The 16269-nt window shown below is 43.0% G+C and overlaps 2 protein-coding genes across 6 annotated transcripts in view; one reads left to right on the top strand and one right to left on the bottom strand.

Moving 5' to 3' along the window:
• The window catches only part of Dhx30 (DExH-box helicase 30), a 35651-nt gene that overhangs the window by 18224 nt on the left and 1158 nt on the right, over positions 1-16269 (bottom strand). The window contains exons 1-5 of one of the 5 annotated variants that reach the window (XM_048795412.1): positions 15405-16230; positions 14351-14531; positions 13399-13475; positions 12696-12750; positions 5543-5638 (exon numbers count right to left, since the gene is read on the bottom strand). In XM_048795412.1, the coding sequence (XP_048651369.1) occupies positions 5543-5638; positions 12696-12723 (124 nt within the window). In that variant the 5' untranslated portion in view covers positions 12724-12750; positions 13399-13475; positions 14351-14531; positions 15405-16230. Of the gene's footprint in view, positions 1-4434; positions 4464-5542; positions 5639-12695; positions 12751-13398; positions 13480-14350; positions 15371-15404; positions 16231-16269 lie in introns of those variants that run through there. The other 4 variants (XM_048795413.1, XM_015489335.2, XM_048795417.1 and 1 more) reach the window with 4 other exon arrangements.
• The window catches only part of Smarcc1 (SWI/SNF related, matrix associated, actin dependent regulator of chromatin subfamily c member 1), a 140760-nt gene continuing 140557 nt past the window's right edge, over positions 16067-16269 (top strand). Inside the window, exon 1 of the mRNA XM_015488913.2 lies at positions 16067-16214. Within this exon, the coding sequence (XP_015344399.2) occupies positions 16067-16214 (148 nt within the window). The remainder of the gene's footprint in view (positions 16215-16269) is intronic.

A 16269-nucleotide genomic window follows, 5' to 3' on the forward strand; every position in this document is an offset into this window, starting at 1 on the left:
TTTGGGGGGGGGGGGCGTACTGGAGACTTAATCCAGGAGCACTTTACAACTGAGCTACATCCCCAGCCCTTTTTAAGTGTTGATGGATTTTATTTTTATTTATTTTTATGTGGTGCTGAGGATCGAATCCAGTGCCTCATGCATGCTAGAAGAGCACTCTACCACTGAGCAACAACCCAGCCCCAATCCCCAGCCTTTTTTTTTTTTTTTTTTTGGAGACAGGATCTTACTAAATTGCATAGGGCCTCATTAAGTTGCCAAGGCTGGCCTTAAAATTATGATCCTCCTGCCTCAGCTTCCCAAATCACTGGGCTTATAGGTGTGCTCCACTGCACCTGGCTCAAGGAAAACTTCTTTGACATGAGCAGACCAGGTTTAATCTCCTGGGCTGGAGTCAAATGGTAAATCATCCTACTTTGGACATGGTGCCAAAAAATAAGCTGATCCCACACAAGCATCTAAATCTGCTGTTCCGTACTTCTGTGAAAACCAGATGGGATTCCGCTTCCCAAACTACTATGCCTGGATCTTAGCCAGGCTCATTTTTCTTCTGCCCGTTATGGTCTTGAGCAGAGCTTTGGATCTAAATCTGCATGTTGTAGATAGTGACAGTGTAGAGCAGAGGGCCTCAAGGTCTCACTACCATAGAAGGCCTTGGTCAACAGTTGTCAGTGCAGTTGAGGAGAATTTGTTGTTTATATGATTATATGTGTTGTTTCTACATGTGACTCCAGTGATCCCCTGGAAAGCATGTTAAAACATTGCTGGTTTTCTGAGGGGCACATGCCTGTAAACCCAGCTACTCCCATAGGTTGAGTAGCAGAATTTCAAGCTTAAGACCATGGGCAACTTTTGCAAGACCTTGTTTCAAATCATATTTTTTAAAAAAGAGCTGGGGAGGTGAGTCAGTGGTAGGATGTTTGCCTACCATGTGTAAAGTCCTGGATTCAATTCATGTCACTCCCCCAAAAAACTTTAATTAATTAAAATAGTGGGGCACAGCAGCACATGCCTGTATTCCCAGCTACTTAGGAGGCAAAAGGGAAGATGGCTTTGGCAGCAGAACTTGTGATGCAGAAGGATCACAAGTTCAAGGCCAGCCTTAGCAACTTAGAGAGGTCCTGTCTCAAAATAAAAAGGGCTGGGAGCGCTGGGGCTGTAGCTCAGTGGTAGAACACCTGCCTTGCACACATGAGACACTGGATTCGATCCTCGGCACAACATAAAAATAAAGATATTGTATCCATCTACAACTTTAAAAAATATTAAACAAATAAAAAGGGCTGGGGATATAGCTCAGTGGTAAAGTGTCCTTGGGTTCAGTCCTCAGTACCACCAAAATGAATAAATAAAATAAAAAGGACTGAAATTGTAGCTCAATAGTGGAGTACTTGCCTAGCCTGCACAAGGCTCTGTGTTTCATTCCCAGTACTTCAAAAAATTAGTTAATAAAAATAAAAAGAGGTGGGGGTATAGCTTAGTAATGGAGTGTTTTCCTAACATACTCAAGACACTGGGTTTTACCCCCAGCGACACAAAATAAAATCAAAAATAAAAACAAAAAAAACCATTGCTGGGTGCTACCCCCAGTATCTTATTCATTAGGTCTGGCATAAGGCCCAAGAATGTGCCTTTTTAAAAAGTTCCCAGGCAAGGCTGAAGCTGATGGTCTAAGACCACACTCTATGGGGCCTATGAAAAGAACATATAGGACATGAGTCTAAGTACTTGGGCTTAGTCTCACTAAACTCTACCACTTGCCAACTGAGAACCTTGAGCCATTTCATCAAATAGAAAAATTTTAATACAACTTGCTCTACTCGTTTTGTATAGCAATGGTTAGGATCAGATAGGAACATTTGGAGGAAAGCTTTACAGAGTGCTCTGTTCTAAAGAAATGCCTACCCTTGAAGGTCTGAAACAACCAGGGGAAGGTTCCTTGGAGACAGACCAGGACAGATGGTATGGCTTCAACTCCAATTTCCCAATTATCTGCCAGTGGGTTTTTACCAGGAAAAGGGCAAAAGGGAAGATGGCTTTGACAGCAAGTATCTGACACAGTGATTGTCACAGGAGACATCACCATCTGTATCAAATACCCCTACCCACATCATCCATTGTAGGGCAGGACATAATTCTCCAAGGGTTTTGTGTTTGGCCATGTGGCTCATTAAGTTGCCCAAAGCTAGGTTCCAACCAGCTTCAGGAACAGCTTTCAAGGGCGCTAATAGTTCAAATTTCTTCAAAAGAACCCAAAAGTCTACCAAGTCAGGTAGGGGAGACAGTAGTTGAGGACACACTTTGAAAATTGTGTTTTATCAAAGCTAAAGGAGAAAAGAGCCTAGACATAAAAACTCCACCTGGAAATCTGCCTGGGCCGTCCTCAGTGCTTTAGAAAACCCTCACCACAGCACTCCGCTCTGACAGCCACTTTACAGCTGAAATGCTATGGTTTCCTGGATTTGCTCTCAAAGGAGTAAAGAGAAGGAAGTGAAGATTGGCCATGAGTTGTTAGTTGTTCAAGCTGGTGATATATGATGGGGTTCATTCTACCATTTTCTCTATTTTAAAAACATATTTTGAACAGATGATTGAAATTTTGTGTTTAAAAAAAATGAAGTGACACCAAGTAACTGGTTGGTCCTGAAGGGAGCTCTGTCTCTTGCTCCTGCTTCATTACTTCACTTGAGTTCTAATAGCTGGCGTCACCCTGAGCAAGTATTTCTTCTCCACAAATTCCATTCACTTTTATAAAATGAGGGAAATTCCTTAGACCAGTTCTTGAAACCCTGCTGGTTCTGTGATCTTCTCTCCGTTGGTCCAGAGCAGGGGTTGGCCACGCTATACCCTGCAGACCAAATTGAGCCCACTGCCTATTGTTACAAATAAAGTTTTATTGAAACATAACCATGCTCATTAGTTCATTATCTACTACTGCTTTCATGCTATGATAGCAAAGTTAAATAACTGCAACAGAAAGCATATGACCCACAAAGTTTAAAATATTTACTCTCTTCCCTTTACAAAAAGTTTGCCAACTCCTATTCCAGAGCCCTTGGAAGAAAGTGAGAGGGGTTTGGATGTGCCTCCCTTCCTTTCCACCAACATTAAGCCTTCCCCTCCATGTTCGTGGAGGAAATTTAGCTGTATCCTTTGCCTATGAAAAAGGAAGTTAGTTCTGAAAACAGAAAGAAAAGGCTTACTGGCTCAGATATCTCTGTCTACTTTTGGATAATGCATGACATCTGGTACTCAGATGTAAATAACTATATCTAGCATCATGGAATTAAGGTAGGAAGGATCTGCTGAATTCATAGGTGGAATCATAGAAACCCAAACCTTGGAGGCCCCCAAAAAAGGCAATAGGAGGAAGCCCTAGATAGTCCAGGCCTTTTTGAGTATACCAAAGAACTTTTGGAGGGAAAGTGAGAGGGACCAACACCTAAAGAAATCAGGGTCTCAACCAACATGAGGCAACTTACTCAGTGTTGGTTAGATATTTGATGGATGGTCAAAATGACAAGAAATGGTCAACATAACTAGCAATGAAAAGGGTAAAAGAAGTTACCGTGGCCAAAAGAGCACCTTAACCATGCTACCAGAATACCTATCTTCAGGGCTTTCCCTTCCACGTGTGTACCCACACATGCCTTGAAGTAAACCACATTAAGAAGAGGAGGCACATATTCCCTGTATGAAGGAATGGATAGGAAGAAGCAGTTTTGTGGTCTCCAGAATCCTGACAGAAGCAGTGCAATCCCATGACGCTTTTTAGTGCTCTATGTCTCAGTTCTAGGTAAGTGGGGAAAATGCACAGGGAACAGAGGTGAGTTTTTTATTTATTCACCCTTGATCCTAGAAGGAAGCCTTGTTAGAACATTGGCAGTAGAAGGGGTTAGGTAGGTTAGTAAAGGAGTTGAACTCTGTTTTTCAGTTCTAAATCTGACTCTGATGGACATTGTGCTCAATACAAGAGGCCACCATTTTCTGGGCAGTTTTCCTTATCAAAACACAAAAGAGACTATTTCTGCCACACAATAGGAGGAAGTATGTATGGCAGTGCTGGGCATGGTGGTACACATCTATAGTTCCAGCTACCCAAAAAGTTAAGGGTCACTTAAGACCATGAGTATGAGGCCAGCCTGGGCACTGCTGAGATCTCATCTCAAAAATAAATAAAGAAAAAGAAAAAGAAAAGAAAGCACGGCAGAAAGGCATAATCCTCTGTTGCTTCTCACTAAGAAAGAGAAAAAGAGAAGGCCAAGGAGCATCCATGTGTATCCCTGTCCCACAGGGGCAGCTGCCCATCCCACAAGCAGGCATCCTCCTTAGCAGGAGCTCAAAGAGGCACTACCTGGCCAGTTGTTTGGTTATCCCCAACTAACCATCTTTAAGCTTAGCCATAGCACATCTGACACTCTCAGAGCCACTCACCTGCCATGTTGGAAATGTTAACGTTCAGCCTTTTCGAGTTACAGGGCATTTTAAGAAAGAAAAAAAAAAGGGCAATCAACTCTTGTTTTGGCAACTTAGGGGGTGGCATTTCTTTAAAACCTAAGTCAAGTGGTCAGAGGGGCTGGAAATACTTGTCCCATACTGCTGAGGAGGGTCAAGGCCACTGCAGTGCGAGAGCAGCTCATGATGAAACTGCTAGGAACAAGGCAGTAGCATGTGCCACAGAAATTGAGGTGCCCAATTCTCCCACATACCCCCTGAGCTCTTGACCTTCAAAGCACTTTATAGACAGAGCGTCCTGTAGACAGGCTCTCTACAGATGAGGCAAAGACTCTATGACCTAAAATAGTTTCTTTCTACTTAGGCAGAGGGATGTGAACAGGCAGTCTATGGGCAGAGAAGAGGAGCTGTGAGGGACACTGGCCTTGGCAGACCTGGAAAAGATCTAAACCTGAGGGAAGAGAGGAGATGCTCATGTGCAAAACTGATTCTCTGGGTCCTATTATTAGCTCTGTCCCTGGGTATTAGCAGGAGCTGAGGTAAACTGTCACTCATCAAGGTACACTGACATTCTCCCTTAACAAAAGGAAAGCCCACCTTGTCAAAGGACTGGGAGGCAGATTTTAATGTCAGTAAAGTGCTTTGAGGTACTAGAGGAAGATGGGGAAGTGATTTCCTGGGTATCCCCAAAGCCCCCAAGATGGAAGGCCCTAGGCTGAGTCAAGGCTCTCTGTTCTGGCCCTGCTATAAATACCTGCTCTCTCTGAACCACCAGAGCCAGGGACTTCCTAGGAACCTAGAAGATTCTCCATGCTGGTACTGAACACCCAACTGAGAATAGGCTTTCTTCCAGGCCACACAAGGAGGCCCAAGGAGACTATAAGTCCAAGCCATGTAAATAAGGATCATGAAAAAATCCAGAACATTCCAAGTCTTCTCTCCCTCAGGGCTCCATCAGCTCTGCTAAGCACCCCACCCCCAAATATTTTCAGGAGGTCCACAGCCCTGGAACCAGGGCTTCCTCTGCCACCCGCCTCCCCACAGACCCTGGACCAAGCTGTTGCTGGAGGCAAGGCTCCTCCCTTACCTCGAGAGATGGTCCCTCCAGGGGCAGGGTTGACACACATGGGTGGAAGGCGGGGTGGGGGAAGTTTGCACTGACGCTGCCTGTGCTGGGCCCGATCTAGAGAAAGAGAAAGGACATCAAGGCAACATGTTCTTAGTCCTCACAGTACAGTCCCTGGAAATGGCTCACCTCAGAGCATCCACAAGGCGCTCTGGGCAGCACTAGGAACCAGTCACAGGTTCTGAGAAACAGTGACAACAATGCCACACAGAAAAAAGGCAATTATCATACATAGATACAACATACATATGTGTGTGTATACATATTTATATACATATATATATATATATATAAATGTGTATGTATGAGTCATAAACAGATAAGGAAAACATCATATAAATACACATGATAACCTTGTAGAGATTCTTTCTTAGCTCTCAAAAAGCCTGCAAACTGTTTCTCACTCCTCAACTAGCTTCCATGAGTTTAATACACATTCTATATGCTTTGCTACAGTCTTACCTTATGAGCATAAGATAATAAAACAGTTGAAAGATGACCGCTATGGGACTGTGTAATTCCAAAGAACCACTGTCTTCCACTCATAGTAGCCATTGGCTCATTTACTATGGATTCCCCTTAGCCACCAAATTTCAAATTATTACTGCTAAGAACAGGGAAACAAAGGGGCTAATTGATCAGTGGGTCCAGCCTGAGGATTAAAACAGATCCATACTTACTAGAATTCTCCCTCTTTTTAAAAGAGAACCACTTGCCATTCCAAATATTTCCATTCATTTGGAGACTAAATGCTACTTATTAATTACCAACCAAGCACTTTTTTTTTGCTCCTGGGGATTGAACCCAGGGGTGCTTAACCACTGAGCTTCATCCCCAGCCCTTTTTTGTATTTTATTTAGAAACAGGGAATTGCTGAATTGCTTAGTGCCTCACTAACTTGCTGAGGCTGGCTTTGAACTTGCAATCCTCCTGCCTCAGCCCTCCAAATCACTGGGATTTCAAGGCACACACCACCCTGCATGTCCCAAGTACATTTTTAAGAAGCTCCAAATTTTTGAGATACATGAATTACAATCAGGATATTCACTGAGCATGGGGTGTAGCACAATGGTAGAATACTTGCCTAACATGTACAGGGCTCTGAATTCAATGACCAGTAGCCTTAAAAATAAAAAGATATTCACTGAGTCTTCAGTGAGTAGTGGAAATGCAGGGATAGGAAGGCCTAAGATTGTGAAAATCACCTAACTGCTGAAATTATATTACAATCACTAGACTGGAGAGAAGATGCATGAGCTCTTTACTCTCTTTGCCCCACTGGGCCCATCAGTTTACCCAACTATAATGCACCAATAAAAAATTATGGGGAAGGGGCTGGGGATGTGGCTCAAGCGGTAGCACGCTCGCCTGGCATGCGTGTGTCCTGGGTTCGATACTCAGCACCACATACAAACAAAAGATGTTGTGTCCACCAATAACTAAAAAATAAATATTAAAAAATTCTCTCCCCCCCCCCTTTAAAAAAAAAATTATGGGGAAGGCTAGAGAGGCTGCGGCAGGATGATCTCAAGTTCAAAGCCAGCCTCAGCAAAAGTGAGGGGCTAAACAACTCAGTGAGACCCTGTCTCTAAATAAAAGTACAAAACAGGGCTAGGGATGTGGCTCAGTGGTTGCATTCCCCTGAGTTCAATACGCGGTACCAAAAATATAAAAATAAAAAAATAATAATATATAAAATATAATTTGGGGGGCTGGGGATGTGGCTCAAGTGGTAGCGCGCTCGCCTGGCATGCGTGCGGCCCGGGTTCGATCCTCAGCACCACATACAAACAAAGAAGTTGTGTCCGCCAAATACTAAAAAATAAATATTAAAATTCTCTCTCTCTCTCTCTCCCCCCCAACTCTCCTTTAAAAAAAAAAATATATATATATATATATATATAAAATTTGGGGATGCGGAATCAAGTAGTTGAACACAGCTTTCTTCCCCTACATTCCCAGCAGCACACTCCCTCCCAACAGCCCCTATGGCTCAGAGCTCTGCTTCCACCTGTTCTGCCACAGCAACTGCTAGATTTGTTCCAATCAGAATACACTTTGCACATTTTTAGCATCATAGTGAGCTCCCTGCCTTGGTGGTCCAAAGCATCTTCCCCAGGCACCACTGACTATTTTTGTCATATTATGGTCATAAAGTCACAGTTGCATTTGCACACAACTCCATATTTCTCAAAAGCCCTCTTAAGATATAATAGGTGTAGCCAGACACAGTGGCACATGCCTGTAATCTCAGTGGCTCAGGAAACTAGCGCAGGAGGATCACAAATTCAAAGCCAGCCTCAGCAACTTAGTGAGGCCCTAAACAACTCAATTAAGACCCTGTATCTACAAAAAAAACTTTTTTTAAAAAAAGGGCAGGGAGGCTGGGGCTGAGTGGTACAGTTCTTGCCTAGCAAGCGTGAGGCCTTGGATTCAATTCTCAGCACCACGAAGAAAGAAAGAAAGAAAAAGGAAGGAAGGAAGGAAGGAAGGGAGGGAAAAGAAAGAGAAAGAAAGAAAGAAAGAAAGAAAGAAGGAAGGAAGGAAGGAAGGAAGGAAAGCGATAAAAGTCCATCAAGAACTAAAAAAAATTAAAAAGGCTGGGATGTGGCTCAGTGGTTAAGCACCTCTGGGTTCAATCCCTAGTTCCAAAAAAAAAAAAAAAAGATATTAAATTTGTGGCTTTCTGCTTCCTGATCACACTGTTCCCTCATGATGTTCTGACTCTCACCTTGAGCCTCAAAGAATAGAGCGATCTCTCTATAGACTGAGATCTCTGAAACCATTAATATTCCTCCTATCCTAGGCCAAGATATCTGTCCTTCTTTCGGATCACTGACCACAGGAATGAAGAAATCCATACTAGAAAGATAGTACCAGCGGATCCAAGAAAGAGCTAACTCTCAAGGCTACCATTTGGATATCAATTATGACTGCTGATATGCACACCTGGAACTTAGCCTTTGTATCCCCCTGTTTAAAAGCCCTCTTCTCTTCCTGATAGAATTGCAATGACCTCTGAGACACGAGTCTGCTGCCTTCTCATTTGCTAGAAAATTAATAAAACTTCTTTTTCCTTTATCTCAAAAAAAAAAAAAAAATGAAGCTATTATAGGTGTGTGATTTTCCAAAAAACATGTATGGCATCACAGCAAAAATGCCTGTAGCAGTCCGGCATGATGGTGTACGCCTGTAATCCCAGCAGCTCAGGAAGTTAAGGCAGGAGGATCTCGAGTTCAAAAGCGAGGAGCTGAGCAACTCAGTGAGACCCTGTCTCTAAATAAAATACAAAATAGGGTTGGGGATGTGGCTCAGTAGTCGAGTGCCCGAAAGTTCCATCCCCAGTGCCAAAAAAAAAAATTTTTTTACTTTAGAACTAATTCCAGTTCTCCTTTGAAGCTAAGATTGCAAATGACCAGCTCAACCTCTTCATTCCTGTTTGAAGAGGATTCGTATTCATATTCAGGATGCTAGATTGAAACAAAATAGAGTAAATGATTTGATCATTATTTATTATCTCATGAAGCATTTGTAGTAACTGGAAGAAAATTGTTAACAATCCCACAACATCATCACTGAAAACTACATACAACTGGAGTAAAAATGCACATTCTTGATATTGATTCAGTGGTTTTTAAAGTTGTGTGCTGACTGTAGAAGACTCAGCTTGTTCTTCATGTCCTGATTCTGACAGCATTGCTGCTGAGAATTCAGATACTTATATCAATATTCTAGAGGGGCTGGGGCTGGGGCTCAGCAGTAGCACACTTGTCTGGCATGTGTGAGGCACTGGGATTGATTCTCAGCATCACATATAAATAAATAAATAAAACAAAGGTCTATCAACAACTAAAAAAAAAATGTTAAAAAAAAAAAAGAGATTCTAGAAAGGGGAGCTGGGAGTGTGGTTCAGTGGTTAAGCACTTGCCTAGCATGCTAAAGGCCCTGTGTTCAATCCCCATCACTGCCAAAGAAAATAAGGTTGGAAGACCATTGAAGGTAGCAACAGGTAAATCATCAAGCACAAGAGTGTTGCAGATGTCAAGTGCTGGCAACTCTGTTGGATTACATAACAGGAAAAATGGTAACCAGCCATAAGACCCAGTGGGTTACTGTCCACAATCCATGTGGAACTGCTATAGTTATTTCCATCAGCACTGTGAAAGGTCCCATCCCAGATGGTTCCTGAGTACTAGGGAATACCTCTGAAATAGTTGTCATCGCCCTCATGCTTCACACATTTGCAGGTCCTCAATCAACAGTACCCCAAAGAGATCAACCTATTCATATTTACTAAGGGATTCACATGCTGGGCATAGACCGTAATCAGGTTCTTTTCCTACATCATCTCAAATATTTTCACTACACTGTGGAAGACAGGAGGTAGGAAATAGGATCTTGCTAATTTTGAGTAGAAAACAGAAATGAACCCCAGACAAACTTATCAAGAGCCTCAAACTTTTCACATTATATTTCCTCTCAAGATTGATGACACCTTGGGCTGGGGTTGTGGTTCATCGGTAGAGCGTTTGCCTAGCATGTGCGAGGTCCTGGGTTCGATCCTCAGAACCACATAAAAAATAAATAAATAGAATAAAGGTATTGTGTCCACTACAACTAAAAAAAAATATTAAAAAAAAAAAAGACTGATGACACCTGCCGGGTGTGGGCATGCACACCTGTAATGGCTAGGAGGCTGAGGCAGGAGCATCAGGAGTTCAAAGCCAGCTTAGCAAATTACTGAGGTCCTAAGCAACTTATCAAGACCCTGTCTCAAGGGCTGGTGCTCAGCGGTAGATCACTCACTTAGCACATGAGAGGCCCTGTGTTCAATCCTTAGCACCACATAAAAATAAAATAAAGATATTATATCCATCTACAACTAAAAAATAAAATATTAAAAAAAAATACTGTCTCAAAAAAAAAGAAAAAGAAAAGGCTGGAGATATGGCTCAGTGGTTAGGTGCTCCTGGGTTCAATCCCTGGTACCAAAAAAAAAAAAGAGAGAGTCCTTTACAACAATAAAGGTGTCAAGGCCACACACAAACAACTGCCAAGGTTATGATACAAACTCTAAGTGTTACAAGTATTCAGAAGACAGGAGAGGACATTCAGCCTTAGAGTCAGGAAAAGATAGATTTCCCCCAAGAAAAATATTCAAGGTAGCAACTCTTTCTAACTAATTTTTTCCCTTAGATCTTCAAGCATAAAATGATTGCTGAGAAGTATATGAGACTTTTCCTGTGCAGAAGGTGAGGTCCAAAATCAGAGTTTAGTACATCCCGAAGCTACTTAATAACAATGGGGATTGTGAGTTTATGAGGGGTCAGGCCCTGTTCTAAGCTCTTTACATGTATTAACTCATCTGATCCTTGGAACAACTCTGTGAAACAGGTACTATGAGGAAGTGGGGCAGAGAGAGGCTCAGTCACCTGCCTAAAGTTCCCACAGACAATGAGGGGCAAGTTGTAATGGGAAGTAGGCACCTAAATCCAGAGCTTGTACTCAGTAATGCTACACTGTCTCCCACAAAACTAAGCACTAAAGATGCCACTGCTGATGAAAACTATAAGTCAAACCAATCTCTGACATAGAAAGTCAAATCACAAACCTTGAAAAGGAATTTTGCCAAGTTCTCTCATCTAGTCTACCTCCCTATCATGCTGGAGAGTTAAAAAAATGTGAAAAAACGAGGACCACGATCTTATTGGGCTCTCCATCTCTTTATAAAACCAGTACTGTTCATTCAGAGACACTCTCATCATCAGAGAAGTTATCAGCACCCACCTTTTTCAAGTGGGTAGACAACAAAGCCCACTGGCTAGTGAGTAAACACAAAGCAATTAAATAATATTTAATTTTCAGCTCAAAAAATGTACTGTCCATCCTTACCTCAACTTTAAATTTTCCCTTCTTAGTTAGCACCCCTCCTCAACAAAAAAACAAAACCTAGGACAATAGAAACTAATTGTTTCAAGTGCTATGAAAACAGACAAAGTGACTGAAGACAAACAAGGCAGGAGGCTGCTCTGCCTTGATACATCCAGCTCTCCTTTTGGCCCCAATCAGTGAGTTACAAAGGGAATCACTTGTCCAGGGTTCCCAGGCCTCTAGGAACATACAGAGACACAATTGAGAGGATCTATTTAATCAGTAGTTACAGAAGTTCTGTTCTGGTTCTCATTTATTTGTAAAACACACTCAGGAACCTCAGAATGGGCTTCAATACAGGATATATGCCTTTTATTCTTTATTCCTTTAAAGGAAAAAAGCCATGTGCCTAAGACATAAAAGTTATTTAGGAACTGGCCCCCAAAGTTCTCACCAGTTACATCAGTTCTTGTAAGAAGATCTTGAACTCTGCCCTATGGCACTGCCATAGCTCAGTTCTACCATTGCTTAAGCAACGCCCTCACCTGCGGGAAACCACTAATTTCAAGACTTACCAGAGTTTCTGTGACCACTAATATAACAATAACTTGATCTACTTCACCGGTGTTTACCAAGGCTTGCCATGTGCAAAATGCTATGACAGGTACTATGGATGATAAAAGAGCATAAGCCCTGGCTGCAGGGAGCTGACAATCTAATGATACAAAGATTAATTTGGAATAGACTAAACACAAGACAACATGAATATGATGTTGAAGAAAGTTGGAGAAGGACTGCATTTAGTCAACAGTATCAGTGAAGATTCATGGAGGAAATGGCGTAAAATATTAGCCTAACCAGGCGAGGTGGCACATGCCTGTAATTCCAGTGACTTGAGAGATTGAGGCAGAGGGATCACAAGTTCAAGGTCAGCCTCAGCAACTTAGCAAGGCCCTCAGCAATTTAGTACCCCTGGGTTCAATGCCCTGCATCAAAAATACATAAATAAAATTAAATTCTATCCTAGAAAAACAAGCCAGATTTCACCAAGCAGTTAAGTACGTGGGAGAGTGCATTTATGGGGACAATGGCAAATACACACAGATGCCAAGGCAAGGGGAGGCACACACAGATTATAAGACAACGGAAAGGAAGGCTAGGAAAGCACTTGGGACAGTCACCCCTGTTGGTTACAGCTGCCCATCACAGGGGCTTGGAGTCACAAGCACAGTGACATTCTTACCTTTTCTGAATGAGTCCAAGCTGAACATTTCTGGCCAGGAGGGAAAGCTGGAATCCTGAGAAGTAGGGTCAAAAGGCAACAATTAATATTCCTGGTCCAGGAGCCCACACAGACAACTTCTGCAGAAGATGAAAAATATGAAGCTCTTTACGAGTCCCACTGCTGCTCCCCAGTCTTATGGATGGGAAGGCCAGCTCCATTCTAGAGTAATGATGTGTCCTTACTTCTTTCTAACTGACAGCTTTTTTCTTTTTGCTGTCCAAAAACTCCCTGAGCCCTGTTAGAAAGAAAGGGATGCATTTCATAATAACAGATATATAGTTCCATCTCATTACAATACTTAAGAGATTTCCTTGGGACTTCCAAGAGGAAACTGAGTTCAACACAGATCCCCTGTCTCATAGGGCATCAGGAAATGGGACTGAGGATTGTCTGAAGGACAAACTGGTTTATTGAAGTTTCATAAAACCTAGCCAAGCCCCTAAGAATGAGATTTGATGGATGGTATCAAAGTGCAACTAACAGTGATTCAGAACAAAGTTTTCATAGAGGAATCTCTATGAAATACCAAATATTAAATTAAAGCATGATTACTAGCCAAAAATGTCAGTGCATTTTTCTTGTCAGTACATACAATAGATGAACAGACCTACAGATAACAGGAAAAAAAGTAACAATTCTGGCCAGATTTGGTGGCACACACCTGTAATCCCAGCTATTCTGGAGGCTGAGGCAGGAGGATCTTAAGTTCGAGGCCAGCCTGGGCAACTTCGTGAGACCCTGTCTCAAAATTAAAAATAAAAAGAGGTACGGATGTAGCTCTGTGGTAGAGAGCCCCTAGGATCAATCCCCAATACCATAAAACAAAATAAATGAACAGAAAAAAAAAAAAAAAAGAAAATTTAAATTAATTTGCTAGTAAATAGACTCTCTAGGTTTTGCTTTTAAAAAGTCTTTGATCTGCCACGCACAATGGCACACTCCTATAATCCCAGTAGCTGAGGAAGTTGAGGGAGGAGGATCGAAAGTTCAAAGCCAGCCTCGCAACTTGGATAGGCACTAAGCAACTCAGTGAGACCCTGTCTCTAAATAAAATACAAAAAGGGCTGAGGATGTTGCTCAGTGGTTAAGTACCTCTGGGTTCAATCCCCAGTACAAATAAATAAATAAAGTCTTTGATCCTAGCCAGGCAGAGAGACATACCCCTGTAATCCCAGCAACTCTGGAAGCTAAAGCAGAAGGATCACAAACTCAAGGCCAGCCTCAGTAATTTAGCAAGACACTCAGCAATTTATAAAATCCCATCTCAAAATAAGAAATGGCTGGGGTGTAGCTCAGTGGTGAAGCACCCATGGGGTTCAATCCCTGGTGTACCAAAGGGGGGGGAAAAAAAAACTTTAAACTTTGTATTCAGCATCTCTTAAGTAATTTAGAGATAAGTAAAATTCTATTGTCAAGATTTCTTACATAATGAAACACATCTTAACTTCAGGCAGACTTACAACAAAATGTTTCTGAGAGATTCCACAACAACTAATTAAGAATGACATTCCTTTGCCAAGACAGTCACAAATGCACCTAACACATGCCTCTTCCTTTTCAGTGTGGCTCAGCATGGATCCACCATTGCTCTGAGCTTGGCTAAATCAACTTACCTTATAAAAGCAATAATGGGCTCAGATTTTGTAGGCTTTTGAAATGGAGCTGAATTCTCTCCTTGCTACTCCTCATCCCGAGGCTGGGCCTCCTCCTGGGAAGTATGATGCTGGGTTACTAGAGTGACGGCCCCCACAGGGAAACAAAGGTGCTCCAATCATAGAAATTCATTTACTAACTCTAACAACAAGGACAAGTTTTGTTAGTGGCATGAAACACATACACCAAATACAATGGCCTCACTTCAGGACTTGCCATGACCCATTCTAGACCCACCAAATGTGAGCTGTCCTACACCAGCACCTGTAAGATACCAAGAAGGAGATGTCAAGGTAAAGAAGGGTTTGTAGGCCTGAGAAGCAGTTTCTCCAAGCCCAGAGTGAAACCTTCTTCAGTTTGCATTATAATCCCATAATGAATATAATATAAATCTAAGGTAAACAGGCTGATACACTGTCCTAGATTGGCAAAATAAAAAATCAATACTGAATACCATTTTTATGGTTTAAAAAGTACAACTACAGATTTTATCCCATTTAATCCATGCAACTACCTTGTGAGGGAGGAATTCTCTTTCTCAGATAAGGAAATTGAAACATAATTTATACAACTCATCCAAGATCTCATAGCAGCCTCAGAGTAGAATGGAAATCTGCATGTAAGTATTCTGACTCCAAAGCTTTCCATGCTGACATTACTTATTTTCAGGATATCAGGCTGCTGACTAAATGCACCACGTTCATTTCTTAAGACAACATTTTATACTAGCATCTTCAAAGGTTGAAAGGGACAAGAAGGATCCAACAGCGGTGGACCACAACTATAAAAACTAAAACACTTGGAGAAAAACTATCTTTGGGAGGTAGAGGGACAACCTACATAAGGAGAAAATGCACCAAAGGATAAAATGCTCAAGAAAAGAGCACTACCATAAATCCTAAATTATCTATCCATCAGGAAAATAGTCCTCCCTCTCGGAAATGCAGAGACTCTTGAGATTTAAGTGTAAATTACAAGATGTTGTAAAGATCCACAATGATAGCAGGGTCGTACCTTCTAAGAAACTTCAAGAGAAACCATCAGATAATGTCTCATTCCACTCTGGTCCATGAGTTGCAACCAAAAACAGGGTTCAGAGCCTGCAGCTGGCCTGCAGAAGTCTACCAACTACAGTGTATGGCAAGCCCTTAAGGACTGGGGTTGTAAAGTGGGATAGCCTCTGCCTTGCAAAATCGCAATTAAGTGACCAATGTTGCTACAAGAGGAGTAGCTAGCAAGCATGCTGACGCCATACTCCTGGCTTGGGGTTTTGAGGACCCTTGGGATTCCAGTTCACTGCAAACAAAGGACCCAACATGCATTAGGTCTTCCCCTGCAAAATGGGGCAAGTCACCACCAGCAAACAAAGAACACATCACCCCTTGGCCTCCTCCAGTGACAAGGTCGGTGCAAAAGGGGGCAAACCAGGGGGGCCAGAATGCACCAGGCCCATCTCAAGAACAGCGGCGCTGGCCGCACCGGGGGAGGAGGGGCAAACAAAGGTCTCAGGGCACTAGAGAGACTTCCTCCAGGCCCTGCCTTGAGGAAACTGAGCATCCCCTGAGGAGAAGGCGTCGTAGCGCCAATGAAGCTGCCTCTCCCGCGGCCTCCGCTGAGCCCCTGGTAGCGAGGCCCGCCCCGGCGGACCGGTCTGGCCCCCGCCCCCGCCCGGCTCCATGGCAACGGTAGGCCGAGGCCTGGCTGCCCCCAGCTCGGCCCGGCCGCTTCGCGGGCAGGCCCAGGATGCCCGGCCTGCTCCTCAGGCCCGCTGGCTGCTCGGCCCCACTCTCCGCCAGGCCGGCGGCCGGACCCGGGCTCCGTCTCGTGCCGACCACCCCGGGCCGCGGCAGGCTCCGCCGGGGGCACGAAAGGGGAGAAT

Source organism: Marmota marmota, unplaced genomic scaffold, assembly GCF_001458135.2.
Source record: "Marmota marmota marmota unplaced genomic scaffold, marMar, whole genome shotgun sequence".
NCBI classification, from domain to species: domain Eukaryota; kingdom Metazoa; phylum Chordata; class Mammalia; order Rodentia; family Sciuridae; genus Marmota; species Marmota marmota.